Source organism: Rhinolophus sinicus, linkage group LG01 (genome assembly GCF_036562045.2).
Source record: "Rhinolophus sinicus isolate RSC01 linkage group LG01, ASM3656204v1, whole genome shotgun sequence".
NCBI classification, from domain to species: domain Eukaryota; kingdom Metazoa; phylum Chordata; class Mammalia; order Chiroptera; family Rhinolophidae; genus Rhinolophus; species Rhinolophus sinicus.
In genome coordinates this window covers 203,243,816-203,271,424 of record NC_133751.1, presented here as the reverse complement: position 1 = coordinate 203,271,424, position 27,609 = coordinate 203,243,816, and the positions used below count along the sequence as shown (strand labels likewise).

The following is a 27,609-nucleotide window of genomic DNA, read 5'->3' as shown; positions in this document are numbered from 1 at the left end:
GTCAGTCAGACCAACTAGTAACAACGGGGGAGACAGAAGTAGTAGCTGGATTTTAAGAAGAGCCTTTGCATAATTTGCGGACGGCGTTTCAAATGCGTGTGATGATTTGGTGAGGCCAGCGAACGGCGCCATTCTTCCAGTGAGCTCCCGTGTGCCAGCCCCTCAAATCCAGAACTGAAATAAACTGCCCCGAGAGCCAGGCCTGCGAGTTGATGTTACACAGCGTTAAATCAAGGTTTTAGTAAATAAGGAAACATGCTTGATCATATTAATACTTGTAGTGAGAGCAAATTCCCCTGTAAATGTACAAATAAATGTGTAATTCTGTAGAAATGTATTGAAAAATATGGTCGATTTCACCTTTCTGGAATCCTTGTAAACATTCCCTTTGGCGGGGGGGGGGGGGGGGTCAGTAAGATGGTCAGTAAGTGCAGCTTTACTGGAGTGTGTGCTCCAGAATTTTGGATGTGGGCTGAGGTCAGATGTGTTTGGTGTCTACTTGCCCTCGGGCTTCGCAGCTCCTCCGTCTGCCGCTCTCCCTCAAGAAAACAGAGCAGAATAGACTCTTCTCCCCGAAGTAGCCAGAGTGATGTTTCCCAAGAGTGGGGTCATGTTATGTCCCTGCTCAAAGCCTTCTGACCACGCCCGCCGTGTGGATAAAGTCCCAGCTCCTCCCCCACGGGCTGCCCATCCCTCCTCAATCCTCCATGGCACCTTCAACCTGATCCACCTCTGGACCTGGAAAAGCACTGGTTGCCTCTGGGCCCAACAAGCACTGCTCAAGCCCTCCTCCCTTCAGGCTTTGTTCAACTCTCTGCTCCTTAGGCAGCCCCTTCCTGACATGACCAGAGTTATGTTTCCCGCCCCTCATTCACTATAGAACATAGTACCGCTAGCATTACACTGTTTAGCAGTATATTTGATTAGAGCCCACTGGACTGTGGGAATTTGTTGTTCACAAATCTGTGCCCAGCGCCCAGATGGCCTCAGGGTGGGGGCAAGGGCTGCTCTGGGACTACCTGCCCTGCACCCAGTTTCCCAAGCTCCTTGGCTCTCCCAGCCTAGAGCGCATTGGGGAGTGACCATCTCAGTAGCCGACTGATTTGGGACAAGTCTCTGCTTTCTGTGTTGCCATCTGTTCTTCTGTGTAAGGGTAGAGGGTCCGGGGCTGGGGGGCACTTTGTGTTAAAGCCTCCTTGGGCATCCGACCTCAGCAGCCTCCTCGGCCAGGAAGGTGCTCCAGGGACGGTTGCAGGGTGACAGGAAGCCGGCCCTCCCCTGGTGGCCAACTCGCCGATTCTCTGGCCTCAGAGATTGGGGGCGGAGTCCAGAGCTGCGGGCAGGACAGTAGGTGTTGCAGGAAAGCCACCGCCTCAGCCTGCACGGTGCCCCGCGGTCTGGCCCCGCAGGGAGGGCTGGGGGCAGCGCTGAGTCGGCTGATACTCGTCTTTTATGGCCAACAGTTAAAGGTCAGGACGTAGGGGCCCCTGGTGGAGCCTGGGCTTTGGGCGGCCGTGTGGCTGAACCACCGGGAGAGGAGACCCAGCGACGGTGTGGGGGCTCAGTAGGGGTGGGATCCCTGAGGCGGCGGGGGCTGGAGGCGGTCAGGTCAGGGCACGTTAGCCCCAAGCAGCAGTAGCAGGGCTCCGGCCAGCAGAGTCCGGGACGCGCTTGCGGCCGGCCCGGGGTGCGCGGCGTCGGTGGGGCGGGCAGTGGGGCCAGCAGTGGGGGACGCGGGGGTGCCGCCGGGGGGCGCCAGGCCACAAGCGGTGTAGGGCTCCAGGCAGGCGGCGAAGGCCATGACGTGCGCCACGAAGCTCTGCTCCTGCACCCCGTGCACCAGGTGCGCCTGCGGGCCGCGCGCGAACACCGCCACATCCTCTCCTCCGTGGGTCTCGGACGACAGGGGCACGGCCGCCTGCTGCCGGTACTCGGGGTCACCTGGCCACAGGGTAGGGTTCAGAGTGGGGACTTAGGGCCCGTGGGGGGGGCCTCCACCCTCCCATGAGCTCCAAACTGTGGTTCCCCACCAGTTGGCCCACCCGACCCAGTGCACTCACTGCTCTGACTGTCGTTGACATTGGGCCGGGAGCCTTTGCTGATAGCGAAGCCTGGGCCGTTGGCATAAAGGAGGGAGGTGTAGGCCTTGCCATCTTTGGCCACGACTGGAGCCAGGCCTGCAGGGAGAAGACCTGTGATGGCACTGACCACAGCTGTGCAGCGCCCCCTGTGGGCTAAGCCAGGCACTTGCCTGTTCAGTGGCTTCATCTGCGCCAGAATCCTACGTGGCCATTGCTGTTATGACCCCGTTTGAAAGATGAGCAACAGGGCTCAGAGCAATTTCTGCCCTGTAATTTGGGGAAGAGCACCTGCCCCTCTCCCTGGGCCTACCGAAAATGGAGCTCCCACGCAGTGTGTAGCCACCGAAAGTGAAGACGTGAGAGTGGTCAGCGGTGACAAGGGTCAGCGTGTCCTTCTCGTTTGTGAGCTGGCTGGCCCTGTCAATGGCATCGTCGAAACTGACAGTCTCGGTCAGAGCCAGGTAAGCTCTGTTCCTATGATGACCTTGGTCGATGAGGCCGCCTGCCGGAAAACCACACGAGGGATGGGTGATGGGGAACCGGCCCTGAGCCCTTCCCCTCCTGTGCTCAGTGAGGGGCTGCCACTCACTCACCCTCCACGAAGAGGTAGAAGCCACGGGGGTTCCTGCTCAGCAGGCGCAAGGCCGCCTCTGTCATCTCCGTCAGGGATGGGTCCTGCTTGGGGTCTCGGTATGCCTCATACTTCATGTCTTTGGGCTCAAAGAGGCCTGTGGGGAAGGGGTTGGCCGTGACTGACGAGCTGGAGCAGGGTCAGCGCACACACTGTGCACACATGCTTGGCCATCTGAGGACCTGGGAGGATCAGGCAGGAAGGTGGGGGAGGTGGTCGTTACCCAGGAGGTGCGTTACAGAGGGGTCCTCCGACGCCCGAATGAGCTGCTCTCGGTTCCACACGTACCGGCCACTCTGGGAGAGGCAGAACCAGCTTCAGGCCACAGTCCTATGGCCAGCTGCCCCACCCTGGTCCCTGCTCTACCCCTGCGCCCAGGAGCCCCCATCACCTGGTACTTGGCTTGCCAGTCTTGCACCAGGTTCCGATTGTCAATCCTGATTCCGTTCTGTGTGGCATCAGCTGGGTACTCAGGGTCTGGGGTTCCCTTGGGAAACATGTACTTGCGGCCTCCACCAAGGATCACCGGGACAGAGAGGGTCAGGGCAGGTGGGCGTGGGGCCTGGCTAGCGCATTGCCCGCTGCTCACACAGCCCTTAGGTCCCCCCACAAGGTGTGTGGCGATGGCCTTAACGACTGTTCTTCTACGCCCCACCGCCACAAGGCCCCAAGTCCCCGGGCTCAGGCTGGGGTTGCCCACCCTCTGCCCAGCTCCCTTTGCCCTTCATGACGCACGTCAATGTCCATGTTGGAGACGAGCTGTGCGGCGATGTCCTGGCAGCCCTCCTTCAGGGCCTGGGCAGGCATGTCGGCGTCGGAGTACCAGTTGCGGTTCACCGTGTGTGCGTAGGTGCCGGCTGGCGAGGCATGCTGCACCCTCATTGTCGTCACCACCCCCACTGACATCCCTGAGGGTGGCAGAGGTCAGGGTGAAGCACTGAGGTCTCAGCCTTACCCCTGCCCAGCAAGCTGGCCCCCAGCTCACCTGCTTTCTTGGCCCGGTTCATCACGGAGGTGACCTCATTGGGACGAGTTGTGTTGCACTGGTTAAGGCGGGCTGCCGCACTCACACCAATTGTCTGGTAGTTGCCCTTGACCCCGCACAGGTAGGCTGTGGCTGTACCTGCACTGTCTGGCACGTTTCTGTCCACGTTGTACGTCTGGGGACAGAGATGCCCTCAGCTCCCCTCTGGCACACACCCGGATCATGACCAGTCCCTGAGCCCCTGACTCAGGCCCCAAGTCTCCTGGGGCCGTCCCTTCTGCCACACTCCCTAGCCCGGCCCCACCCCCACCCTGGGGTGTGGAGCACCCTGAAGCCACCCAGACCTTACTTTGGACAGAGCCAAGTATGGGAATTGGTCCATGGCCAGGGGGGTCTCTGGTCCCAGCTTGCCATTCTTCTGCCCCTTTAGGATCCGAGCGGCTGTCACCGTGGACACCCCCATACCTGCAGGAGTAGAACCATGTCAGGCTGGAGTCCCGAGGGCTGGCCTGTGGTCACCGGCAGCCTTGGGTGCCAGGGTTGTGGGGGCTGCACAGGCCTTGCACTCACCGTCCCCCAAGAAGAGGATGAGGTTTTTGGCAGCCGTCTGGATGGGTTGCAGCTTCTTGGCGGTGTCCAGGGTCTGGGCTGCCTGGCGGTTCCAGAAGGCTGGGTCCTCTTCCTCAACTGGCCGAAGGGAGAGGGAGGCCAGGTCAGCTTTGGGGAGCGCCCTGTGTGTGAGGAGCACCTGGGAGGTGTCTCATTACCTGGGATGATGCTGAGGGAGAGCCGTAGCCTGAGGCCCAGCAGCAGCAGCAGCAGCAGCCAGACTCTCTGCATGCCTGTGGGATGGTGGGAAGATGGCAGGGCTGGGACCACGGAGGGGCCGGGACCCTGGAGACGCTGGCACTTGGGCAAGGCCGATCCAGCAGAGTAGCAGCTGCAGTCAGTGCATGCTGCCTGGGCTCAAATCACTGGAGGCCTTTATCCCGGGCTGTAAAAGGCACATGTCCCTCCCAGTGCCCCAGGCAGCCTCCCAGACAGCCTCTGGTGGCTGGAGGGAGGTCACAGGGTGTGTCTCAGCCTCGGGGCAGGTGTCCTGAAAAAGGCAGGACCATCCTGCTCAGGGTAGGCCCCAGCTCTCTCCCCAAGGTAAGGTGGGGATGAGGCACAGATGCCGTGGGGATGAGGAGCTCACTGTGTCCTGATGGGCCCACCCTCAACTCTCTGCTCTTCCAGTCATAGGGGACCTGTCACTCCTTTGTTCACCTCATTTGTTCAGTATCTCCTAAGAGCCAGTTGGGGCCAGACTCCATTCTGGGTGCTGAGGGAAGTTGCGTGCAAGGCACTGGCCCTAGTCAGGGGCCGGTTTGGCTTCTTAAGGCTGCCTGGCCATCCACATGGCTTCTTGCCAGCTTGGCCCGGGCAGGTGAACAGGCGCTGGGCTGGAAGGGTACCCAGGACCCCCCTGGGCCCAGAGTCTTGTGCTGTGGAAAAGGGTGGGGTGGGAGTGACATCACCACCTTTTCTGTGTTTCCAATTATCCTGGGCTGGGCTGGGCCAGCATGTAGTGTACGCATGTGTGCCTGCTGGGGGCAGGCCAGGGTCGGGTCTAGTGCCCCAGACACGAGGTTGACCTCTGCTCCATTGGAAAGGTAGATGGAACCCAGGGGTGCGTCTGCAGTCCTCACAGAGGGGTATCGACACCCCCAGGCATAGCCTCTGATAAGGAGCCCAGAACTTTCAGTGCCCGAGGCTGGGTTCAGCAGCATTCCTGCAATCCAGAAATCCCACCTCTGGGTGTGCACCCAAAAGAACTGAAAACAGAGTCTCCAAGACATATTTGCACCCTCACATTCATAACAGTACTATCTACAACAGCCAAAAGGTATCGGGGCCCAGGGCAGGTCGCCCCCACCCATATCCCACAATGGCCTCTTGATCATTTCCAACCAACGTCACCTGAGAGGCAGCAGAAGCGGGAGGAGCCCTGACTCTCCCCTGTGCCCCTAAAAGCAGGAGAAGACTCTCCACGTGATCGGAGCCCTCCCTGCTCCTGAGGCTGAGACACCTTATCACAAGACTTAAACAATCCAGTGGGAGAAAGCCTGTGCAACAAGCCTTGCCCCCGCTGTAGCAACTTACTGCCCAAGCCCAAGCTGTGGCAACTTACTGCCTTGCCCAAGCCCACATCTGCTTAGATTCCTTCTAACGAGCAGTGACTTTGTCAATTCCCCACAAATTTATTGTTTGCCTTAAAAGTATAAAAAGGTACCTACTTTGATCATTTCTTTAAGCCTCATTTTGTGATCTGAGCATCACGTAGTGATTCTCCAGTGCGTACATATTAAATTGCTTGAAGACTTCTAAGAACCTTCATACCATAATTTGTGTCCCAACATTTAGATTTTTGGAGTTTGAACTCTGAGGCTGCTTACAGAGAGCGTAACTGTTCCTAGGCCTTGGAAATGGCCAGCAGAACAGTCTCTCGGTACTGTTTGATTTCTTTTGATAAGTAACCCAAAAATTGTTGTTCTACAAGCCCGAAGTGGAACTAAGACGTTGACAAATGCCAAACCATATGGTACCCATTGTTCTTGAACCACAGCCCCGCTTGCCGACCACTGAATTTTCCAGTTGTCCCCAGCAATCAGAAAACCAATGATGTACATTTGTGGTACTTAGCAACTCATCTCTCCGATCACCAGTTCCCCAGATTTTTGCCTTTAGAAACCGCACTTTATCCCCTCCATTTTGGAACATGTCTTCTGTTTGTACCGAGGGCTATGTCCCTGATTTGCAAATCATATCTGAATAAAACCGCCTTTTAATTTGTTTTGGAATTTTTGTTAACATTTTGTTAATCTGATTTTGTGTTGATTTTATTATATTATTTCTGGTCCAGCATTAAGAACTAAAGGGTAGAAAGGGTGGGGGGATTCTTCCCCCTCTCCGAGAGGTACAAGCAATTCAAGTGTCCATCAACAGATGAATAAACTAAATATATGTCCATATGTGGCGGAGAAAAAGGGGTTCTATGAAAAGTCACCTCACAGGGTGATCTGATCATAAATTCCTAACTGGGCAGGTCTGGGCAGGTCGTCACACCCCAGGCCTCTAACTTCTTTAGTGAAAGTTTTAAGCCAGGCGTGTCCTTTGTCCTTGTGTATCTAGGTTAACACACCCTTGAAATGCCAGAATACACCTAGGAGGGAGGTATTAACCCTCAAGCAAGCACATACCCTTGTTTACTGTCCAGTAATCCAATCCCCGCCTTGCTTTCTCCCACTTTCACATCATCTGCCTTACTTCCCCTCCTTAATCTTCCTCAAAAGAAACTGCAAAACTGTTATTTTCAGGCGCGTTTGAGATCTTTTCCCCCCTCCCCCCACTCCGGTTCAAGCCTTGTTTCTCAGTCTAGTTGTGTGTAGGACACAACTCCCTGGCCCAGGCAGCCCAGCTCCAAGGAGTGCGTTGTTCACAATCTTAGCACAGCTCACTGGCCCATGTGGGAATCGAACCGGCGACCTTGGCGTTAGGAGCATAGAGCTCCAATCGCCTGAGCCACGGGGCTGCCCCCCATTTGAGATCTTGCTACCTGGAATATGTTGTCAGCTTGGGCCAAGTAAACGCCAAAAATTCTCTACAGGTTTGGATGTTGTGACATTGACTACGCAATAGAATTCAACCTTAAAAAGGAAGGAATTCCTGTCACACGCTACAACACAGGTGAACACTGAAGATATTATGCTGAGTGAAATGTCGGTCACAAAAAGACTAATACTGGGGGGGAAAAAGGACTGTCTTTCTACTAGTCAAATGCATAAACCGCAAGTGGAATGGTGATTGCCAGAGGCTACGACGAAGGCGGTGGGGAGATGGTGTATAGTGGGTATAGAATTTCGGTCTTGGCAAGATGAAAAAGTTTTGGAGATCTATTTCGCAACAGTGTGAATATACGTAACACAACTGAACTATACCCTTAAAAATGGTGAAGATGGTGAACTTTATGTTGCGCTTTTCACCAGTTTGTTTGAAAGAAAGGTCTTCCCAGCCCCACCCACCGCAGTGGACCACAGTAGTCCCCTTTTCCACTGGGACCTCCTCCTGACCTGAACCAGAGACTCAGTCGTCAGACCCTGCGGCAGCTGCACTTGCCGCCCAGCATCTCCCTGCCCAACCTGTCCCCACCATGTCCTCCCTTCAGGCAGAGCTTCGTGGGTCCTGCTCCCTCTACTGCCAAGTCCCGTCAGGGTATCTTCCCGGCCTCTGGCAGTTGCCCTCAGTGTTCCCTCTACTCCCTGAGTCATCTTCCTGTTGAAGGGGAGCGGTTTGCCAACCATCTTTGGGGATGGTTACTCCAGGCCGGTTAATTTGAAGAAACAGCAGACATGGGAGGAGCTCTGAACACCAAGTAGAAGCTGCCCTTTGTAAAAGGACATTCACATTTGTAAGGGAAATCTCTACTTGTAAGGGCATTTTCCTCACCATACCTGGAAGAGGAGGACATCTGAATCTCCAGGAACTGTTACAGGGGAGAAGGCAGGGATTCGAACCTGCAAATAACCACCTCACTCGTGTGTTGTGCTCTTCCTGGTAACCTCCATAACTGACTCCCCAATCCCCAACGTCTTCTTTTGTCTTTAGCTGAAGATGGTATTTAAGGTGAGGGCTTCCACCATCTTGGCGAGTTACTGTTATCCTGGGTCTCTCTCATGTCTACAGGAGGTATATGTTATTAAACTTTAATTTTTTTTCTGCTGCTAACCAATCTCATGTCAATTTGATTAGACCAGTCAGAAGAACCTAGAAGGTGTCAAAGAGAAAACCACAGCCCCCAAATGGTGTCACATCTGCTAAAGCTCATGACACTGTGGGGGTTCAGTGCTAGTCACCCCAAGATGTGTTTCTGTGGTGTGCAGATTGTTTTGAGCTAAGGGCAATTTTAGCTTCAGGCTCAAGAGGAACTTCTGCCCCTCCCGTGACTACCTGGAAGAACCTGAATTAGGGGCCTTGCCTATAATGGGAGATTTGTCAGAGATGACCTCCTTTCAGCTGTCTGTAGGGCAGGACAAACTTCTATTTACCAAACATCTGCTCTTATCATCCTGCAATGACCTTTTGAAGTCCCCAAGGGCCCTTCCCTCATCCCTACCCATATTCCCTTTCCGTCTCTGACTCTCTCATGTATGTGGGTTCCCATACATTTAATACAGGCATGTATTAAATTTGGTTATTTTCTCTTGCTAATCTGTCTCATGTCTACTTGATCATTAGACCAGCCAGAAGAACCTTCAGGGTAGAGGAAAGAGTCTCTTCCTCCCTCACACTTTCTACATATTAAAATACACACAGCCCCTCAGCCATAAAAAAAATAAAAAAAAAATAAAACAACAGACAAGGTTGAGATGATTTTATTAAAAGGTTCTAAATTCATAACCTAACTCCGTTATGTGCAAATGCAAATCCATTATTCTAAATGGTGAACGTACCCTCCCCCATCTCCCAAACCTTTATTGTTGTGGAAGGCATCAATCCTTCTCTTCCTCCCCCCATTCACCAGCGCTCAAATCCTTAATCTGCTCTGACACCCTTCCCAACTCCAGTTACCCCTGAAATCTGTAATTTGACCCTCGGAGGTGGCCTGTGGCTGTGCCCAGCAGCCGGAGGCACAGCCCTGGCTGGCCAGCTGCCCAGGGGCTAGCCCCTCACATGGGACTCCCTGGTCTCGACACAGTTCCCCGGGGCTCCACTGAGGCAACCAGGACTTGTCACTGGCCAGACTGCTACCTGAGTCTTTAAGTGGAAGACCTTAGGCATCATTTCAACTGGGGAATATCAGGTTGCTTTGAGACAGGTTAGTTAGTATGATTGCTCGGTAGACAGGGGGTCCCTGATGAAATAAACAAAAAAACCCAGCCATGTCCTGAAACTCCAGGTACTGGAATGTCTCCTTCACTCCAGGACAGAGACAGGAGAATACACCTTACGGTTAATAGATAATCTCAAATCCCTTCTGGGTGACAAAGGAGCAGATCTGATAGATAGGAATGGGCTGGTTCATTAATCCCTTCAGGATGAGCAAACAGGACAAACCTAATAGATGAATTCCATTAGAAGGCTCCAGCCCCTTTCCCCCAAGCAGGCAGGGAAAGTATAAAAGAACTTTTGCCTCAATCATGGGACACCCCCCCATTCGGGACCCCCTCCCGCTCGGGAGCTGCAACCTCTTCTCCTGCCTCTAATAAACTATCCTCTTTTTAAAACATTTTGCCTCTCCCTGGTCCGCGTTTCCATTCTTCTGCTTCACAAGACACGATCCCGGCCCACACTCAGAAATTGCTGGTAGATCCAACATCACCTACACCATTTGGGGAGTCACAGGAAAATATCCCCACATCAGCTTGTCATCGGAAATTGTATCTTACTTACCAGAATAATGGAGTTTGATGACCCATTACTGTATGTACAAGAAGTCTTTCAAACCAACTATAGACCCATTCCTGCTAAGGAAAAAGATCTTTTTTGAGGTTTTTTTTTAGTGGTGAGAGTAGTTTATTAGAACACAAAGTACACTCCAGAGTTAGGAGTGGGCCTAAGCACAAAGAAAAGCGGCTCGAGGGCCCCGAGTTTTAATTTTTATCCGAGGTATACATGAGCGTAGTTAAAAATATCAGATAGATCCATAAGGTTTGTTGCAAAACAAAAGCAGAAGTTCCCTTCTCCCTCCCTGCATTTTCCCATCTCAGAGGCGGTCACTTTCCCCTCTTGGCTTTTTATTTTGATATTTACCCATTTCTGAATCGTGTACTTGTTCATTTTTCAACTTTTTTTTAAAATATATTTTTATTGGGGAAGGGGTACAGGGCTTTATTGGGGAACAGTGTGTACTTCCAGGACTTTTTTATTTTTCCAACTGAAGTTGTTGTCCTTTCAATCTTAGTTGTGGAGGGTGCCGATCAGCTTCAAGTTGTTATCCTTTCAATCTTAGTTGTGGAGGGTGCAGCTCAGCTCCAGGTCCAGTTGCCATTGCTAGTTGCAGGTGGCACAGCCCACCATCCCTTGCGAGAGTCAAACTGGCAACCTTGTGGTTGAGAGGATGTGCTCCAACCGAGCCATCTGGGAGCTCAGCTGCAGCTCAGCTCAAGGTGCCGTGTTCAATCTTAGTTGCAGGGGGTGCTGCCCACCATCCCTTGCGGGACTCGAGGAGTTGAACCGGCAACCTTGTGGTTGAGAGCCCACTGGTCCATGTGGGAATCGAACCGGCAGCCTTCGGAGTTAGGAGCACGGAGCTCCAACCACCTGAGCCACCGGGCCGGCCCAGCCACATCTCTTTCTGGGACCTGCCCAACCCTCCTAACTGCGCGGGACCCTAGGAGCTACCGTTCTGTACCATGCCATCTGTCTGATGGGGCTAGGGGTGGGCACATGACCCATTTGTTCCTAGGGCCTCTCCTCACTTCAATTGGGAAGTGTGTCTTTCTCCAGGAGGAGAAGTCGCAACATACAGCTCATGTTTCTAGGTCACTGAAGGAAGTGATCTATGGCAGGAGGAATGAAGCTGAAACAGAGAAGGGAGACCCAGGGCCATGCATGTACTGGATCACCATGCCCAGGGGACCTGGTGGCAGGGTAGCACCCCTGACTCCTCTAAGCTGGGCTTTCCCACCTTCCTCTGGGAGTTCATATACAAACAGGAGCCTTCCAACCACTCTCTTCCTCCTAAAGCCACTTTACCTGGGTTTCTTTCTTTGCAATCAGGAGACAGGAATCCTCCTGAAGCCGAGGGATCCCACCCTCTCTGGGCTGCTCCTCATTCCTGATCTCAGAAGTGTACTCCTCTGAGCCCTGCAGGCTTTCAATCCCCCGCCAGAGTACTTTAGCCCCTTGCTGTCATTTCCACATCTACTCCTTCAGCAAATCCTTTCAGCGTTACCTTCACTAGTGCCCCCCAACTCACACCACCCCTACTGCTCCTCCCTTCCACCTCTGTCTGTGTCTTGGCCCCAGCCTGCATACGGGTCTGTTCTTAGCACTCTGCCACTGAAATCCTGCAAGGAAAGTGCTACCATCACCTGAGAGGCTGAGGTGAGCCTGCCTCAGCTCCTTCTAGTTCATTCCACCCCAGCGCTCTGCCCTCCCACCCCCCTCCACTGCCCACACCCACTCCTGCCTCAGGGCCTGTGCAGCTACCAGGCTGCTCCGAGGTCTCCGCCCACGCACGGCCTCCCTCAGCTTGACCGTGGGTGCCATCACTGCCACCTGCCACACTAAAACCGTGACACTCCCCTCCTGCCCATCAGCTCCGAGGACACTGGCACTTTGTAGGCTCTCACTGTTGAATAAGTGAACGAGGTCAAATCGCGTCAAAGCCCAGATGAAACACCTTCATGGCTTTGCACTGCCCACAGGACAGCACGGAAACTCTGGCCAGCAGAGGTTCCAAGGTGGCCCACCTCTCCCTACCTTTCCAGCATCACCTTGTGTGTCCTCTCCGCACTCTGGCCCCAGTGACCTCGGACCTTCACGGCTTGTGTCAAGTCTCTTCACGCCTCAGTTGCTTTGCTTCCGTGGGGCCTGCTGCCTGTGCCATCTTTTTCTGGTACTGTCCCTCTGAACTTTGCCAGAGCCTCATTATATGTGACATTATCTGTGTCTATGTGTCCCTCCCCCATGGTGACCTGGGGTGGCCACTTGAGGAAAAGCCAGCCGTGCCCTGTGGCCTGGGCTTCAGCCTGCACTGGCACCCAGGTGCTCTGGGACAGCCGAAAGAAAGAACGAGTCTTCCCTTTGACGAGGTTTTGTCGTATCACCCCTTTTATTAAGTCCTCTTAGTGTGGGGCCACAGAAGGGCTGTCTTTCCCACTGGACCCATGGATACGTGTCCCACCAATGACCTACAGATGGACGGCGTCAACAATGGCTGAACGAGCGGGTGAAGATGGAGGACGTGGCTGCAGTGGGTGGGAAGTGCTGGGCCCAGGCAGGCTGTGGTGGAGGGCAGCTGCCTGGGCCCTGGTCCTGGCCGGGCAGTCTTGCTGTTGACACCTTGGCCAGGGACCTGCCTCATTTCTGGATGCAGTTCAATTCTCATCCCTGTCAATGAGGTGGGGCTGCTATGGCCCCCACGGCTCCAGGGGGCCTCTGGGGTAGGCCAGCCTCTGCCTCCCAAGCAAATCCAGGCAGCAAAGCTCCTCCTTGCTGACTGAGCTGGCTAGTCCTCACTGGGGCAGAAAGGAGGGATGTCTGGTCTGGGTCCACGCTGCCCACCAAGGAGCCCAGCACTCTCACCCACGGCCTCCCTGAGGGGCGCTGCTCTGCCCTCAGCTCCCAGGCTCTGTGGGAGGTCCTGGGGACAGCACGAGAAAAGAGGGCTGCTCCTCCTCAGAGGGTGGGGCAGCTGAGGGGACGGGGACAGGGTTGTGATCTCTCACTCTTGGGTTGTCTGGCTACCCAGGCCAGGGAAGCACCCGAAATCTCCTCATCCAAATACCAAACCACCAGATGCTCACTTCCCTTCCCTTCCAGATACTTGGATCTAGGCAAAGGCTCTGGGGACAGGAGCAGGAAAGGGATGGTGGTCCCTGGGACAGATTTAAAGGCTGACTGAGGTGTTAAGAAGAGAGAAAGGAACGGGGGCAGGTACGAGGGGTCCTCTGCTCCACTGTGGCCCACAGCTCAGTGCTGGGTGGACGAGCCACACCTGCCAGTGGCAGACGAAAGTAGCCGTATCATCACTACTCCAGACACCGAAGGCCCTTCACAAGGTGCTGCATTGAACTTTTCTTTGAAGGAAGCTCACTATAACCAGAGCAGTCGAGCTCGTCAGTATCGACACGGTGGGACCAACATAGTGGGAACGCGCCCGTGGCCACCATGGACTTCATTTCCAGCAGCTCTTGGGGAAACAACCTGTGATTTCCTGGTTTGGCAGGGAAGGAGCATAGGTCAGATCCACTGGAGAGAGAACACTGTCCAGTGGCCCACCTCTGTCCCTGCGTCCCTGACGTTGTGGTATCAGTGGATGTCAGAATGCCAGACAGGTGACTGCGCCAGGCTGGGCCATCAGGAGCCCATTTTCCTGTCCCTGGTCAGGAAGACCAGTTGGAGGGCCCTTCCCACCTCCAGCAGGCCCATGTCTCACTGTCCGTGTTCCCTCGGTGCTGCCCAGGGGCAGGATTGGGGCTGAAGGTGCTGAGGCACCGGCATGAACCATGGGGTGGACAGGCCACTCAGAGCTGTGGCCCAGAAACAGGGGGCAGGGTGTCACAGGACCCAGGTCTCCCCCTCCTGAGCCAAGTGCAGCTGGCAGGCGAAGAGGAAATGGTGGGGGAAGGGAGGGACACAGCCACAAGCGGTAGGGTGGTGGGTAAGCTTGCTGTCTTGCATACTAATTACATTTCTAATCAGCCAGAAAAAGGTGCTGGCATCAATCTGCCATGCGGCCAGCTCTGTGAATCATCCTGGAACTGACAGGAAGGTTCCAGAGGGTGGTGACCCCAGCTCAGCTCTAAGGGGTGGAGCCTGAGCCAGGTCCCTCGTCTGGGGCCCATGGGGCGGGCTGCCACCGCGGCCTCCCAAAGGTGCCCCACACACCGGACTGCACTTGATTCTATTCCGTGACACTGATTTGCTGAATGTCCCCCCATCCCCGAGTTTCCTGGGCAGGGGAAGGCAGTGGCTGGCCTGGCAGAAGGGGGGCTGGACTCCTGGGAGGACCCGATACCATTCTGTTCTGGTAAATTCTGGCCAGGCCTCAGCCGTCCATCCAGCCCCACCCTCTGCCCTCCAGTTTGTTTAAAAACTGAGCTGCAAATAATAAAATACAATGAAAAAATAAAACAAAACCCTGAGTTTTTAAAAACCAAATTAAAAATCCCCTTTGGTGCCAAAGGTCCTAGTCCTAAAAGCCAGCAGGCGGGGCAGGTGGGTGGGTGGGTGGGGGCCGGCTGGTGGCCTCAGTCCTGCTTGTTGTCCTCGTCACACGCCTCGTCCTGCGGGCCCAGGAGGCCCTCGGTGCCCGGCTGCTTCAGGACGGCACTGTACTTGAGGGCTGCATCCTCTGCCCGCAGCACCACCTCCACCAGGCTGAAGATCGTGATGACCTGCAGCATAGCAGAACCCAGCAGTGACACGGGTGGGTCACCAGGGGCCACCCGGGGGACAGGAGGGGCAGGGGCCTGCTGGCAAAGCCCAGCTCTGCCACGGTGTATCCAGCTGGGCCCCCAGCACCACTCGCTCTGCCTCGTTAGGCCTCTGACTGCCCGTCTGGAAGCCGAGCCCCCTCAGGTACTGCGGCCAGGAGTCCTGGTACCTGGTGCCCAGTGAGCACTGAGTGTCCGGAGCATGCCGCAGAGGGAAAGTGTTAAATAGACTTTCTTGGATAGGAGGCCCATAGCTTTCATCGGATTCTCAAAAGGACACCCAAAGTGAAGAACCTTGCTTTAGAGAGACAGGCAGAGCCCCCTGCTTCTCCCCCACAGCGGGTGTCCCTAAGGGAGGGGAGGTGGCTCCGAAAGCTAGGCCCAAAGGAGGTGGTGTGGGTGAGCTGCTGCCAGCTCACCTGGGAGCTGAGTGATGGGGGAGATAAGGGGAACAGCAATGGGAGGCCAGGGGAGTGCGTCCCAGGAGACAGAACTGGGGTGGGGGGTGGGGACACAGGGTGCTCTGGGAACGCTCCCCCCGCCCCGGGTTCTGACCTGCTGCACTGGCTCCTGCTCCACGTCCTCAGGCTCCCAGACAAGCGTGAGCTCTGGCTTCTTGCCCACCTTCTGGAAGTGGTGGGACCGCAGGGGCAGCGCCTGGGGGGGCACACACCTGGGTCTCAGGCCCTGGGCTCTGGATGCCACCTCTAACCCCTTTGACGCTGCAAAGCTCTGATGCTTGGAAGCAGTCCCCTTCCCTGTTCCACCTCTGACTAGCCTCAAGGGAGCTTCCTGCCTTGTCGCCCAGCCCAGCAGCTAGCTGCCTGACTATCCAGGGGGCCACCCCCATCCTCGCCCCTTGCCTCGCCAGCTTCAGAGGCCCTGCCAGGCCATCTTGGCTGAGGCAGCATGGGGCCACTGGCTCTGTGCTATTCCCAGGAGGTGGTGGCCCCAGGTGAGGCACCTGAGGCTGGCACCTGCCGCCCCCTGCTGGCACCGGGTCTGTTAGCACAGACTGAGGGCTGCAGAGATGATGAACTTTCTTCCTGCTCGGTAAACTTCAGGACTTCAGAACTAGAGCCCTGAATGGTTTCAGCTGGACTCCACTCCGTCTCTTCTTTACTCCATTTTATTGCTATTGTGTTTTTCCCATACTATGTGCTGGGCTGTGCACTCCCCAAAGGGCTTTGGATGTTGGGAAATTCAAGCCAGGGTTGGGATCCAGACGGTGACCTGCTAACCACAAAGTCAGCTGAAACAGGTCCCTCAGGTGGCCTCAGGGAAGCATCAAGTATCTTTGGGAAACCCTGAAACAAATAGCCACCCAGGGCAGGACCCAAGGCTGGTCTCTTTCTTCTCTTTGAGGGACTTGGCTTCCGGAGGAGCCATGGACCATCTTTCTGATCTTTCCTTCCCTTGTGTTCCTATAAAAAACTCTCACAAAGCCTGCATACCCTGCCATCCTGTACTGGTTATGAAGGGACGTGTTCTCTGGTTGCCTGGTCCTTGGAGAAGGTCCCCCATCCCAGGCAGGCAGAGTTGGGTGTCTTGGCAGGGCCCATTAGGTGGGCTTGGGGCTGGGTGGGGGAGGGGAGCAAGGTCAGGGGCTCCACACCCTCTGCCACTGTGTGCTAGCATGGCCCACACCTGAGCGAGGGGTAGGTGGTACCATCACAGCTTGGATCCTGTCCACAGTGTAGACAGGAACAGCAGGGTCCTCGGCCTGTGCTCCCACTCTCCATGCTTGTGTCCACTAAAGGCTGACCCTGGGACACCAGAGGCTAGAGGAATACGGAGACGCCAGGAGAGGGAACGGGAATAAGCAGGGGAAAAAAGTGTGCTAAGCAGCTGTCTGTCGGGGCCGGGGGAGGGCACAGGAGCCGGGTCTGCACCTGTAGCTGGTCTATGCCTGCCCCCACGCCCCTGACTGTGGCCTGGCCGCCCGCGTACTCACATTGCAGTAGATGCGCTTCTGCACCCCGTAGCGCAGCACCAGCACGTCGAAGGCTTGGCTCAGGATGCCCAGCACCATGGCTTCCGACTCCAGGGGACCACTCTCCTGCAGGGCAGAGCTCTAGTCAAGGAGTGGCCACGGGACGTGGAACCTCCCCAGCGCCCACCCCAACTGCTGAAGACCCCTGGCCTCCTCCAGGGCTCCTTGTGAGCAGGTGCCCAGGAGGGGAGGTGGGGCAGAGGGCGGGACGGAGCGCCAGGATGGTGGCTTCACCTTGACCATGACGGCAAAGAAGAGGCTGGTGCTGAGCTCCTGCACGCGCTTGGACGCCATGCGGCGGTCATTGCAGTGGTCGGCCCGCTTCTGCAGGACACTGGGCGCCACATCTGGCAGCTTCCTGTAGCCTGGAAAGAGGGCGGTCGGGGGAACGCTGGCCGGGTGCTCTGTGCGTGCTGGCCATGGCTGGGCAATGGGCAGCGTGGTGCCCCTGGCCCGGGCAAGGTGGCGTGGGAGGTCCACGTAGAGTCAAGGCCTCCCGCTGCCCAGCTCCAGAGGCTGGGAGGGCGGCGGGCCAGGTTAGGCCCTCAAGCCCCAGCCTCAGCTTTTACTGAGTCCCAACGGCACAGAGGAGGATGTTCGGGCCCAGGCTCCCTGTTGCTCGAGCTGCCCACCCCTTGGGGCCTCCACAGTCACAGCAGTGTGGCCTCTGGACGCTGCGCACCCGCTCTGGGGTTGGCAGCTCCTAGCTGGCACGGGCCTCCACTGCCTCCCGAGCCGCGCCCCTTACCCAGCGCGGCAGCCAGGAGACGGTGCACCATAACGTCGGCGAAGCGGCGGATGGGAGAGGTGAAGTGCGTGTAGAGCGGCACGTTGAGGGCGTAGTGCCGGAACTTTGCCTCGTCCTGCAGCACCCCCGAGCAGAAGTACACCGCCATCTGGGGGTGAGGGTGGGGGGTCTTAGATCCCGGCCAGGCCAGGTTGGGGCTGGGTTTGCTTTGTGAGACTCACGGCCTTGCGCTGGGCAATCTTGCGGTGGACTGACCTGCCAGGCTGCAGGCAGCTGAGCACAGCTAGGCAGGCCAGAGGAGGCTGGGGCCATTCTATGTAGCGGGACCCACAGGGCTGCCATGAGGCTGGCCAAAGCCACAGGGCGCCCACGCCCCTCTGCTGCCAAAGACAAATGCAGGCCTTGCCCTGGGTTGTCCAGACTCGCTCATGGCAGCAGCCCTGCAAGGGGCCCACCCTGCCTCCACTGAGGACAGGGTGGGTGCTGGGAACCGCAAGATGGGGAGGGCCTCCTCCCTCAGTCCTGCTGACCAAGCCCTTGGGGAGAGGAGGGAGGGCCACCAGGGGTCTGAGGGCAGCTGGGGAGGAGCTTATTCTCCCTGCAGTGAGTTGCTGTTGTCACTGCCAGGAGAGGGGGGTTGTTTCTGGTCTGCTCCCTCCCCAGGAAGGGGCTGGGGTAGCCCTGCTGGACCACCTCCACCATATGGCCAGAATGGAAGGCAGGAGGAAAGGTCCGGGACGCCCACCACCCAGAGCAAAATGGGCAGTGGGTGCCTGGCTCTTCCTCTCTGGGCCTGGCCTGGCCTTTGGTCGTGGCTGACGTCATGCCCTCAGGCCCTGATGCCTGCCCTGCTGAACGCCACGCTCGCACCCTGGCACCTCTGTGCTCCTAACACTCCACCTGTGCCAACCAAGGGAGGCAAACGGCTTGCCTGCCAGTCAGCCTCAGCCCATTTTGTCCCTGATGACCTGTCCTGGGGCCAAGACCCAGGGGTCTGAGTTCAAAAGGCCCTTCTACAGGGAGGGAGTTAAGACTGGGGTACAGAAAGAGACACCAGGTGGCTGTAGGGGGCCCCCAAATAGCCCCAGGCTCCGAGCAGTCCTGCTGTCGTGGAAGCCCTGGCCACAGGCCCTGAAGCTACTTGCCTGGTGTCCCTGAGCTCTCAGGGCTGGGAAGCAAGGACACGCTGTTGCCTGGGAGGAAGTGACCAGCCTCCTCGCCGAGAGCCAGTCACACCCTGCGCGCGCACTTGCTCACTCCCCGCTGTTGCTCACTCTCACCCCCTCCTGTGTGCCCGGCTACATGGACAGCAGGCTCCAGTTTCTCTGCGTACAGAGGCCCTGGAATTCAGGGCGCAGCTGGTGGTGACCTGCTTGGCTCCCCAACTCTGCTTCCCTTCCAGCTCCTGCTGGGCCCTGGGTTATGTCTGGGGCAAGTCGCTGGGGGAGGTGGGAGCTGCCTCCACTCTGATCCACGTTCGGGCTTTGTTCTTAGCGGTGGCCCAGTTCCCCAGAAGAGCTGGGTGAGGAGGACAGAGGGCTCTGGCTCCCTTGCTGGCTAGTGTCTCTGGGCAGAGTGGGGTGGGTGGGGACTGTGGCTTTCCCACAGAGACCAGCCGTCCCTGGGACAGCCCTGTTTCAGCAGCTCACTTAAGATTTTCATGCTCACTGCTGCTACCTCTGGCTGGTTCCCTGTCCCTGCCCCCGTTCTTGGGGCTGGGAGAACAGGGGCACTAGACTCTCTGGGCACTCCCTGCCATCAGATCCTGACGCAAAGGCTGGCCTCTGAGAGTACTGGCAGGCCAGGTTAGAAGTCCAGTCTTTTTTGGGTTCCAGGTGACTCAGGAGGGGTCTCCTTTCTGTGGGGCTGCAGGGCTGGCTTGATCTTGGAGGTGGATGGCTTCTAGGGTCAGGGAATACACAGCACAGCCAGGAGGCAGTTCCTGGGACCCAGGGGCAACTGGAGGGCAGGATGGTGTCCAGCCTGGTGGCCACAGGCACCCCCTGCTCCTGTGTGGGGTACGTTAAGGAGTTTGGCATGGGGCAGACACTTGTGACTGGGGCAGCCAGACCTAAACAGGCCCGATGGCTCCATTCCCGGCACAGCTTAAGGTGTTAGAAAAGAAATCAGCTGTGGCCAGCTGGGGCGATCTGGTTCTTGTGAACAGATTGAACCTGCTGAGTGACTGAGCCCCTGAAAAATGGTTTGCCCCTGTCTCCCAGCCGGGCTGTGGCCCAGAACTAGCCCATTAGCACGTGTATCTCCTGCTGGCCTCACAGTCCACAGGGTTGGCTCCTTCCCAAGGTGCTCGGGCCTGCGGGGGTTGGAGTTCGGCCTCAGACGGCTGAGAGGCTGCCAGGAGCATGCCATCATCTACTTCCCAAGCTGCCAGCCCGTCATCCTGCCTCCAGACAGGCCCATGGCCTGACACCCCTTCTTCTGGCTGGTGAGAGGGAGACTTCTCCGCTGGGGTCCATAAGCTGCGGTGGGGGCTGAGGACTGCTCCCCTGGACAGGCTGCTTCAGGAGACACTCGCTCCCTTCCAGGGTCCTCATCCGGCCACGAGTTGCTGACAGGCTCTCATCCCCTTCCCCAAGCTGGTCTATGGGGATCGGGCCTGTAGGCTTGGTGTATGCCCTGTGCTTTCTGCAGGGCACAGAGCCCCGGAGGCCATGCAGAGGGCAGTGGGGCTCAAACTGGGCCCTCTAACATGCCCAGATAAGCCATCCTTGAGCAGGTGGCAGCAGATCAGGCTCAGGAGCCCCACCGTCCTAGGCGCTGCCTGGGGGCGCCTCCCCACCCTCCCCTGAGGTCCTCTGCATGTGCAGAGGTCATGAGTGTTCCTGGGAGACGGGGGAGGATGGGGGACTAGGCCCCCCTTACCTGCATGGGCCGAGAGCACATGTTGGTGAGCACCTCCTTCCGGGCCAGTGAATACTTGTCATCTCCAAATAGTTTGGTCAGACTTTTCTAGAAGCAAACTCATGTGATATGCAGTCAGGCTTAGGAAGAGGCTCTGGGGCCCATCACCCCCTGAGCATCTGAAACCCACTTCTGGGGAGGAAGCATCAGTTGAGGGACCCAGCCTGGCTCCGATGGCCATGGATGGCGTGCAGGACAGTCAGCAGCCTCCCGCCTGTGTCCCACACTGGGCCTGACTCAAGGTCAGTCCTTCCACGTCTAGCTGGCTGGCCTGGACAGACTGTTTTCTACCTGTCTGACCTAAGGCACCTTCTCACCCACCCCAGGCCTGGGGCACAAGTAGCAATAGTCTCCCGCCTGGAAGATCAGAGCTGAGGCCATGGATTCCGGAGCCCCATGAGGCTTAGTTCCAGGCAGGGAACACTGGACACCACTTACCATAAAAACATTCTCTGGCTTCCGATGGTCCCAGCCCCCTACTGAAAGCCTCTGGGCTCAGGACTAGCCCATCCCTGGCTATAGGACCCCTGCCTACAGCTGAGCCTCAAGTGGCCTCCTCGCTGGGGCCTGGTGGGGAGCCCCGTCCACGGCCAGGACCTCAGCGACTCAGAGGCCTTCTCCCCACGGCCTCCCCTCTCTCTTGCAGGGGAGTTCCAGCTGAAGGGGAACAGACGGAGAACACAGAGCCTGCGGCACCTCCAACTCCCAGGCCCCCCTCCTCCCCCAATAGGACCTCTCCCTGCCCGGGCTCCCGGCACTCACATTGATGGTGCTGGCGGAGCTGACGTCCATGGGCAGGCCCATCTGGTCACAGAACTCCTCCAGGTCACTGAGCATCCTGGTTTGGGGTGGGGGGTGCCGACGCAGCAGGGCCCGCTCGGGGAAGGCCCGGTAGACCTTGTGGGCCACGGCCATGTTGGCCAAGAGCATGAACTCCTCCACCAGCCTGCGGGGAAGCGCCGGGGTCAGGGGCTGCTCCCATTCTCCCCCAGGCTCCGGGCTGGCTCTCTTGCTCCCTCAGTCTCAGCTTAGAGACGCCCCCCACCCCGTTCCCCCCCATCCAATCTACTTTGTTCCTCTCACTTCCCGCTCATGCCCCTCAGTGTACTAATCAGTCTCTATACTCTTCTGGAGGTGGTGGTGGGGGGGTCTGTCTCATTCCCTGCTGTAGCCCCAGGTCTCGGCACCCTGCCTGACCCAGAAAAGGCACTTAGTAAAGATCTCTGCTGAGTGACTAGCCTCCAGAACCCTCAGGGGCATCGCCAGCTGTAAGAAAACAACGTGCCTCCCTGGGGGTGTGTGGAAGTCGTGAGCAGACCCAGGGCTGCCCGTTCCCAGGAGTGCTGGGCTCCTGCTCCCCCTGGGGAAATGGGGGTTTCTGAGCATGAACAGGGGCGTCACAGACAGCAAGCATGAACTCACGCATCCTGGTAAGGCAGAGGTGCTGTTGGGATTTCAAACCCTACCCAGTCAACCTCTTAGGAGTGAACACTCTACTTTTGCTTCACTTGAGTGTAATTAGAATCAAGAGTAAGTAGGACTAGCTATGGCTCCAAATGAAAAGACAACAGCACACCAAGAACCTCGGGGGAGGAGCGGGGACTGATGGAGGATGGAGGAAGGGGCCAGAATTGAGGGGTCAGGCACCGTGGGATGCTGGATCATAGGCCTGAGGTCAGCACCCCCTCCCCCCAATCTGGGGCAGGAGGCCCACGCGCTGCTCCCCGCCTGGGGCTCCCGTGGGGGGACAAGTGCACTAGAGCTGCGGCCTCTGGGAAGGGGGCTCAGGTAGCCCTGGTGCCCTCATGGCCAGAGTGCCCTGCGTGGGCAAAGCCTTACCCAGCTTAGGGAAGACTCCCCTGCCTTCCATCTGAACCCCAGGTTGCATGTCAAGCCTGGCCTTCTCCCGTGGAGGTAGGAGAGCTCAGGGAGGAAGCCCCAGCAGGCCTGGCAGCAGCCGGAGGCCCAGCATAAACGTCCCCTTCCTGGAGGTGTGGGCTGTACTACAGGCTGAGCCTCGAACCTTGCCAAGCTCTTGCAAAGAAAAGCAGCCAGTGAGCGGGGAGAGACCGAGCGTGAGGGTGCGGAGCCCCTCCGACTGGGCCGACCTCGGCAGGAGCATGGCTCCGGTCTGCCAAGCTGTCCCCAGCGCACACCTGTCTCTCCCAGAAGCCCTCTCCACACTGTGCGCTCCTAGCCCCTCCCGTAGCACCGAGGGCCAGGCATACAGCTGGGGCGCAGGACTGCAGGCTCTGGCCTCTGCTGGCCTGTGTCGGTGAGAGGCCCAGGGGGGCATGATGCATTCCTTCATTCCCCACTGGGATGCCTAACAGCCTTTCAGGGGGCCATCCTGACAGTACCCCCCACCCTAGTCTGTCCATGAGCACATCACTTCCTGCTGAGAAGCCCGAGTTCGGGCACCTGCACTGACCACCAAATCAGACGAGGTCTGGGTCCTGGCTCCACATGTTCTCGCTGTAGGAGCCTGAACGAGTCACGGACCTTTTCTGACCCTCCTTTTTCTCAAATGTAGAACGGAGACCATGGCACCTGCTTCACAGGGTGGCTGTAGAGACCGAAGGGGTAAGGCCTCTTCTAAGGGCAGACCCTGTGCCCGAGTTGTGAGCCTCAAGACATGAGAGGTGCTTTCGTCTCTCCCCACCTTCCATGCCCAACGGGCTGGGGTCTCCCCGGGGTGCCCTGTGATTTTCAGCCCTGCCAGCCACCCCTCTCCTCACCCTTTCCACGCCGTCCCTGAAGGCCCAGGCTGAAGGCTCTCTCCATCCGCCTGGGCACTTACTGCTACCCAGCCACTTGGCAACTTGGCAACAAGGGCCAGGCTGCCCTACGGTCACCTTGTCACCGAATAGCACTGACTCTTCATATTTGTTTTTGTTACTTAGGTCTTGTCAACCCAAGAGGAGTCTTCAGTTCCTGCTTGATAAATGTCTGATTTGATTCATTGTCTGCTCCTGGTCAGACACTGCAGGCCATCACCACCTAAATAAATTTATATTCATTCATTCGTTTGTTCATTCAACAACTGCCAGGCAGTTTTAGACTTGTCTCCCCATGCAGTCAGAGCATCACTCGGGGCAGGGGCTTGGAGCCCGCCTCCAGCCCAGCGACGGGCTTCGGTGAAGACTCTGGGCTGCATTTTGCAGCGTGGCCAGCAGGGGGCAGCATAGCCCCACAGCAGGGCTGCCACCAGGCTGCTAGCAGGCTAGGGAACGCTGGGCAGGACAGTTAGCAGGGCTAGGCTGGGGCGTCTTCCGCCTGTCCCCCGACCCCTGGCTCAAAGAAACAATGATGCTCCTGCTCCCAGTTCCTGCAGGGGCTCCCACTTCACCTCTCAAGGTCTTAAGTAAGGACAAGAACAGGAAGGAAGGTATGGGGAAGGTGGGGCCAATGTCCAGGGCCCCAGGCAACGACCACGGACCCCAGTCGAGCTGCTTATCCAGTGACCCCACTCTGTGTTCCCCCCCCCATGGACCTCCGGTTCAGTGCCACGAGTCACCTGCGGCTGGTGAGAGAAAAACAAGTGCGCTCTTACTAACCTCGAAAGTCTGGCGAAGCTTTGGATGCAGAAGCTGACTTTGGACAGGTCCCATTGGTGCCGGGGGTTTGGGGTGGGGGGGAGGCTTCAAATCTTTGTCCTCATGACAGGGGAGAGGGGAGTTAAGCGGAACCCTCTCCAAGACAGTTCGCTGATACCAAGCATTCATCCCAGAAACACGTCAATGTCACCAGCCTGGGAGGTGGTGCAGCAATAAGCCAGGATTCCCCAAGTGCGTCAGGGCTCACTAATATTCTAGGATAGCTGCAGGGCCCATTCCCCACAACCTGTTCTAAAATCCTTCTTATACCAGCAGGTGGGAGAGGGAGGGGTAGAGAGAATCCCCAAAGTTGTGAGCATGAGAAAGCAGGAGGAGGGTGGCCGGTTAGCTCAGTTAGTTAGAGCGTGTTGCTAACACCAAGGTTGCCGGTTCAATCCCCGCATGGGCCAATTTGAGCTGTGCCCTCTTTAAAAAAAAAACAAAAGAAAGAAAAAGCAGGAGGGGGGCCTGGAGTGTCCTGGCGGTCAAGCCCTGGGGTGGCTGGGAGGGGTGCAGTGCAGATGGAACTGGGTCCCCATGGAGCGCGGGAACAGAAAGGCCAAGGGAAAGCCAAGTGACCAGTAATCAGATTCCAGAGTTCACGATTCACTGTGAAAAACTTGGTCAGGAGCCATGGGAGGGAGAACTGCGCTGGGCAGGGGCGGGGTAGGTGGGTGTCATTGCTCTTCTTGGGCCAACAAAGGCCCCTCTCACCAAGATCTACAAGTTCCCCCCTCCCCACTTCCTCAGTTCCCTGGAAGGACCAGCAGGGGGCACCCAACATCTTCTCTCCACAGGACCTGGGACGTGGCAGGAGCAGCTTAGAACCCAGAAACTTCTGGGCAGGAAAGAGCCTTAGTTTATAAACTGCAGCCCAAGGTCCAGGGGTCTGTGGGCTCCAAATCAGTGCTTTTTCCTTCACCAAAGCCAGTCTGGGGCTGAGAGCTGCAGTCGGGGACAGTGAATGTGCTCTGAGGGGATGCAGGGAGATTAGGAGAGGAGGTCCGACAGCTGCTCCTGTCAGCAAGCCCCCTTTCACCTTGACCTCCTTCCTCTTTTAGGAGCAGTGCTGCATGCACAGGTCTGCAGCCAGAACTCAGACGATGCCCCAAGCTCCTCTGGGTGAGGATGCACCTCTGAGAGCAAACTGCACACCCTGAGATCTGGAAACCCAATTGGGGATGGCTGAGCACGCTGCCCTGGCCTCAGACCTTGCTCCCTGACCTGGGTACCTGTCCTGATCGTCACCCACCACCCCCACCAACCCCTTCCCTCCCAGCATGGCACAGGCATGAGATCACTCAGCCCTGTTGGGGGGGCACGAGACGGGGGAGTGAGCTGGAACTCAGCAACTGTCTGACAATTGCTCTAAACAGGGGCTCAGGGATGGCTGCCAGCCAGGATCACCTTCCAGAACAGCAAGCCAAGCCCTCGGAGACGGGGCCTTGGTCCCAGGCCTGGCATCTGCTGAGCATATGGAGCCCAGTCCCACTGGGGGGTCCACCACTCTGGAGGTCTGGGGCGGGCTCTGCTGTGACAGACAGCTGCCCGGCCAGCTGGGGGCCAGGCCAGGTCGCAGCGGGGCAGCACTCATGTGCAGCATCCCACCTACCTGTGCTCTGGGCCTCCAGGTGCTGGAGGACCAGGGGAAGGGCAGGTGAGAGGCTTCTCATCCTAGGGAGGAGCTGAGCAAGCCCAGAGGTGTCAGAGTCCCTCAAGTGCTATGGCGGATGGCAGGTAAGGCCACAAGCAACCTGCACACAAGTTCACACACCCCTCCCACAGCAAAGATGGCTCTGGTCTAGAACGGTGTTTCCCAAAGTGTGTTAGTGTTACTTAAAGGAAAAACAGGACAAATGTTTGAAACATTATTTCACTTGATGTTTTCATTACAGGACATCCCTTCGCCTTTCAGGGACTAACGTGCACCATGACTTGACAAGTAGCACTGGACACAGCATTTACTTCTTGCTGGCAACTGAACCTCTTTGCGTGGCATCTTAAAGGCTGATGTGTAGGGAACGGCCACTCTACCTGCCAGGGGTCAGACAGTGGCTGAATGACAGGTGGGCTAAAACCTCTGCTCTTTTGGAGGAAGACTGCCCGTCCCGGACCATGCCCCTCTGCTCGTCTGGAAGATGGCGGCTCTGTTTTGTGAATCAGGGGTCTGAATGTGTCTGTAGCCACGGGAGGTCCTCTGGTTGGGTGGCTGGGGGTGTCCTGTGGTGGGGCTCCTGACCCTACTTCTCTCCTGGCTCTCTGTGCACAGGCCAAGCCACCTGGAGAGGAGAGATGGTTTCCAGCTCCACAGCTTGCCTTGGATCCCAGCTCTGCCACTCACTAGTTGGGTGATTTCAGCCACATTTCTTAACCTCTCTGAACCTCAATTTATTGGCCTTAAAAATGAGGATGCAATATACCAGGGCCTGGCCTAATGATTACATTACCATTGTGCATACGTGGATGTGACTGAGCTGGGTAACCCCAGGGCCTCGGCTGAACACAGTAACATGCCCAGAAGCCTCTGTGCTCCCACGAGGACGCCCTCCTGGCGCCAGGCCTCCAGCTCCTACCGGCTGGCCTTCCTACTTCTAGTCAGGCCCGCTCTGTTTCCTTCTTCACACCCAATGTCCTGCAATCCTTCTTGAAGGCAAATCTGGTGCCGTCCCTCTCTTGCCGGAAGCCTTTCCATGGCTACCAGTGTCCTCGGGACAGTTCCACCTCCTGGTAAAATGAGGTTCGCCAGGCTTTTTGTCATGTGCCTGGGGCCACCTCTCCTTCTCCCCACCCCCATCCCTTACGCTGCAGCCATAGTGAATTCTTGGGGCTCTTTCTTGCTGTTCCCTCAGCCTGGAATCCCAGACCACTCTTCTCCCATCTCTTTTTCTCAGCTGTCCCTTCCTCTGGGGGGGCAGCATGAGGTGCCCACCCTATGTGCCTCCTAGAGGTCCCCTTCGTATCCCATCACGGCCTTTAGCCACACTACGGTGAGCGCCTCTGATCATGGCTTTCTCTCCCTCCACGCCCCCGTCCCGGTGCCAGGCCTGGCTCAGGGTACACCCTCAGCACATCTGTGCAGAATGACAGTCACAGGATGCGGCACGTTCAGGAGTTGGGACGGCTCGGTCCCTGCCACCAGGCCTTTCCTGCTGGGGCACACAGCCCTCACACGTAGACTTCTGACTCCAAACACTTGCTGCCAGAGGTTGTCGCGAATTTAAAGCTCTGCCTAAGAAAAGGGCTCCACTGAAATCATTCCCAAACACGGCAGGAGAGAAGCAACGGCCTTTTCCTGCTCTCTCCTCCACACTCAGTCTACAGAGCACTGTTCCACTTAATAAGCCCGAGGCGCTGTTATCTAAGAGATAACAGAGGGATATGCCTCCCAGCTAGAGCCCTTCACTTGTTTATTGTTCTTACTCATCCTCAAACCTTTCTGAGCTGCTGCTGTCAGGGCAGTGAGAGAGGGACGAGACACCCAGTAAGCACCTGCCATAGATGACACCACA

At 57.1% G+C, this 27,609-nt stretch overlaps 2 protein-coding genes across 4 annotated transcripts in view; both read right to left on the bottom strand.

Moving 5' to 3' along the window:
• Positions 1 to 1,609: 1,609 nt before the first annotated feature.
• On the bottom strand, positions 1,610 to 4,673 carry LOC141567536 (intestinal-type alkaline phosphatase-like). The gene is made up of 11 exons (XM_074314999.1): positions 4,465 to 4,673; positions 4,268 to 4,384; positions 4,047 to 4,162; positions 3,698 to 3,872; positions 3,448 to 3,620; positions 3,104 to 3,238; positions 2,936 to 3,008; positions 2,675 to 2,809; positions 2,392 to 2,583; positions 2,061 to 2,177; positions 1,610 to 1,941 (listed from the first exon to the last, which is right to left on the bottom strand). Exons 1-11 carry the CDS (start codon positions 4,535 to 4,537, stop codon positions 1,610 to 1,612), a joined length of 1,638 nt encoding a protein of 545 aa, XP_074171100.1. The 5' UTR covers positions 4,538 to 4,673.
• Positions 4,674 to 12,496: 7,823 nt separating this feature from the next.
• The window catches only part of DIS3L2 (DIS3 like 3'-5' exoribonuclease 2), a 296,388-nt gene continuing 281,275 nt past the window's right edge, over positions 12,497 to 27,609 (bottom strand). For all 3 annotated transcript variants that reach the window (XM_074314980.1, XM_074314986.1, XM_074314989.1), the window contains exons 15-21: positions 21,267 to 21,450; positions 20,466 to 20,552; positions 17,583 to 17,730; positions 17,069 to 17,199; positions 16,796 to 16,900; positions 15,397 to 15,498; positions 12,497 to 14,802 (exon numbers count right to left, since the gene is read on the bottom strand). In XM_074314980.1, the coding sequence (XP_074171081.1) occupies positions 14,656 to 14,802; positions 15,397 to 15,498; positions 16,796 to 16,900; positions 17,069 to 17,199; positions 17,583 to 17,730; positions 20,466 to 20,552; positions 21,267 to 21,450 (904 nt within the window). In that variant the 3' untranslated portion in view covers positions 12,497 to 14,655. The remainder of the gene's footprint in view (positions 14,803 to 15,396; positions 15,499 to 16,795; positions 16,901 to 17,068; positions 17,200 to 17,582; positions 17,731 to 20,465; positions 20,553 to 21,266; positions 21,451 to 27,609) is intronic.

Excerpts from the sequence above, each read along its gene's own strand:
- LOC141567536 (XM_074314999.1), bottom strand. The coding sequence starts at position 4,537 with ATGCAGAGAGTCTGGCTGCTGCTGCTGCTGCTGCTGGGCCTCAGGCTA. Across the intron at positions 4,163-4,267 it reads CATCCTCTTCTTGGGGGACG|GTATGGGGGTGTCCACGGTG; the intron begins GTGAGTGCAAGG and ends CTACTCCTGCAG. Across the intron at positions 2,178-2,391 it reads GCGTGGGAGCTCCATTTTCG|GCCTGGCTCCAGTCGTGGCC; the intron begins GTAGGCCCAGGG and ends TTCTCCCTGCAG.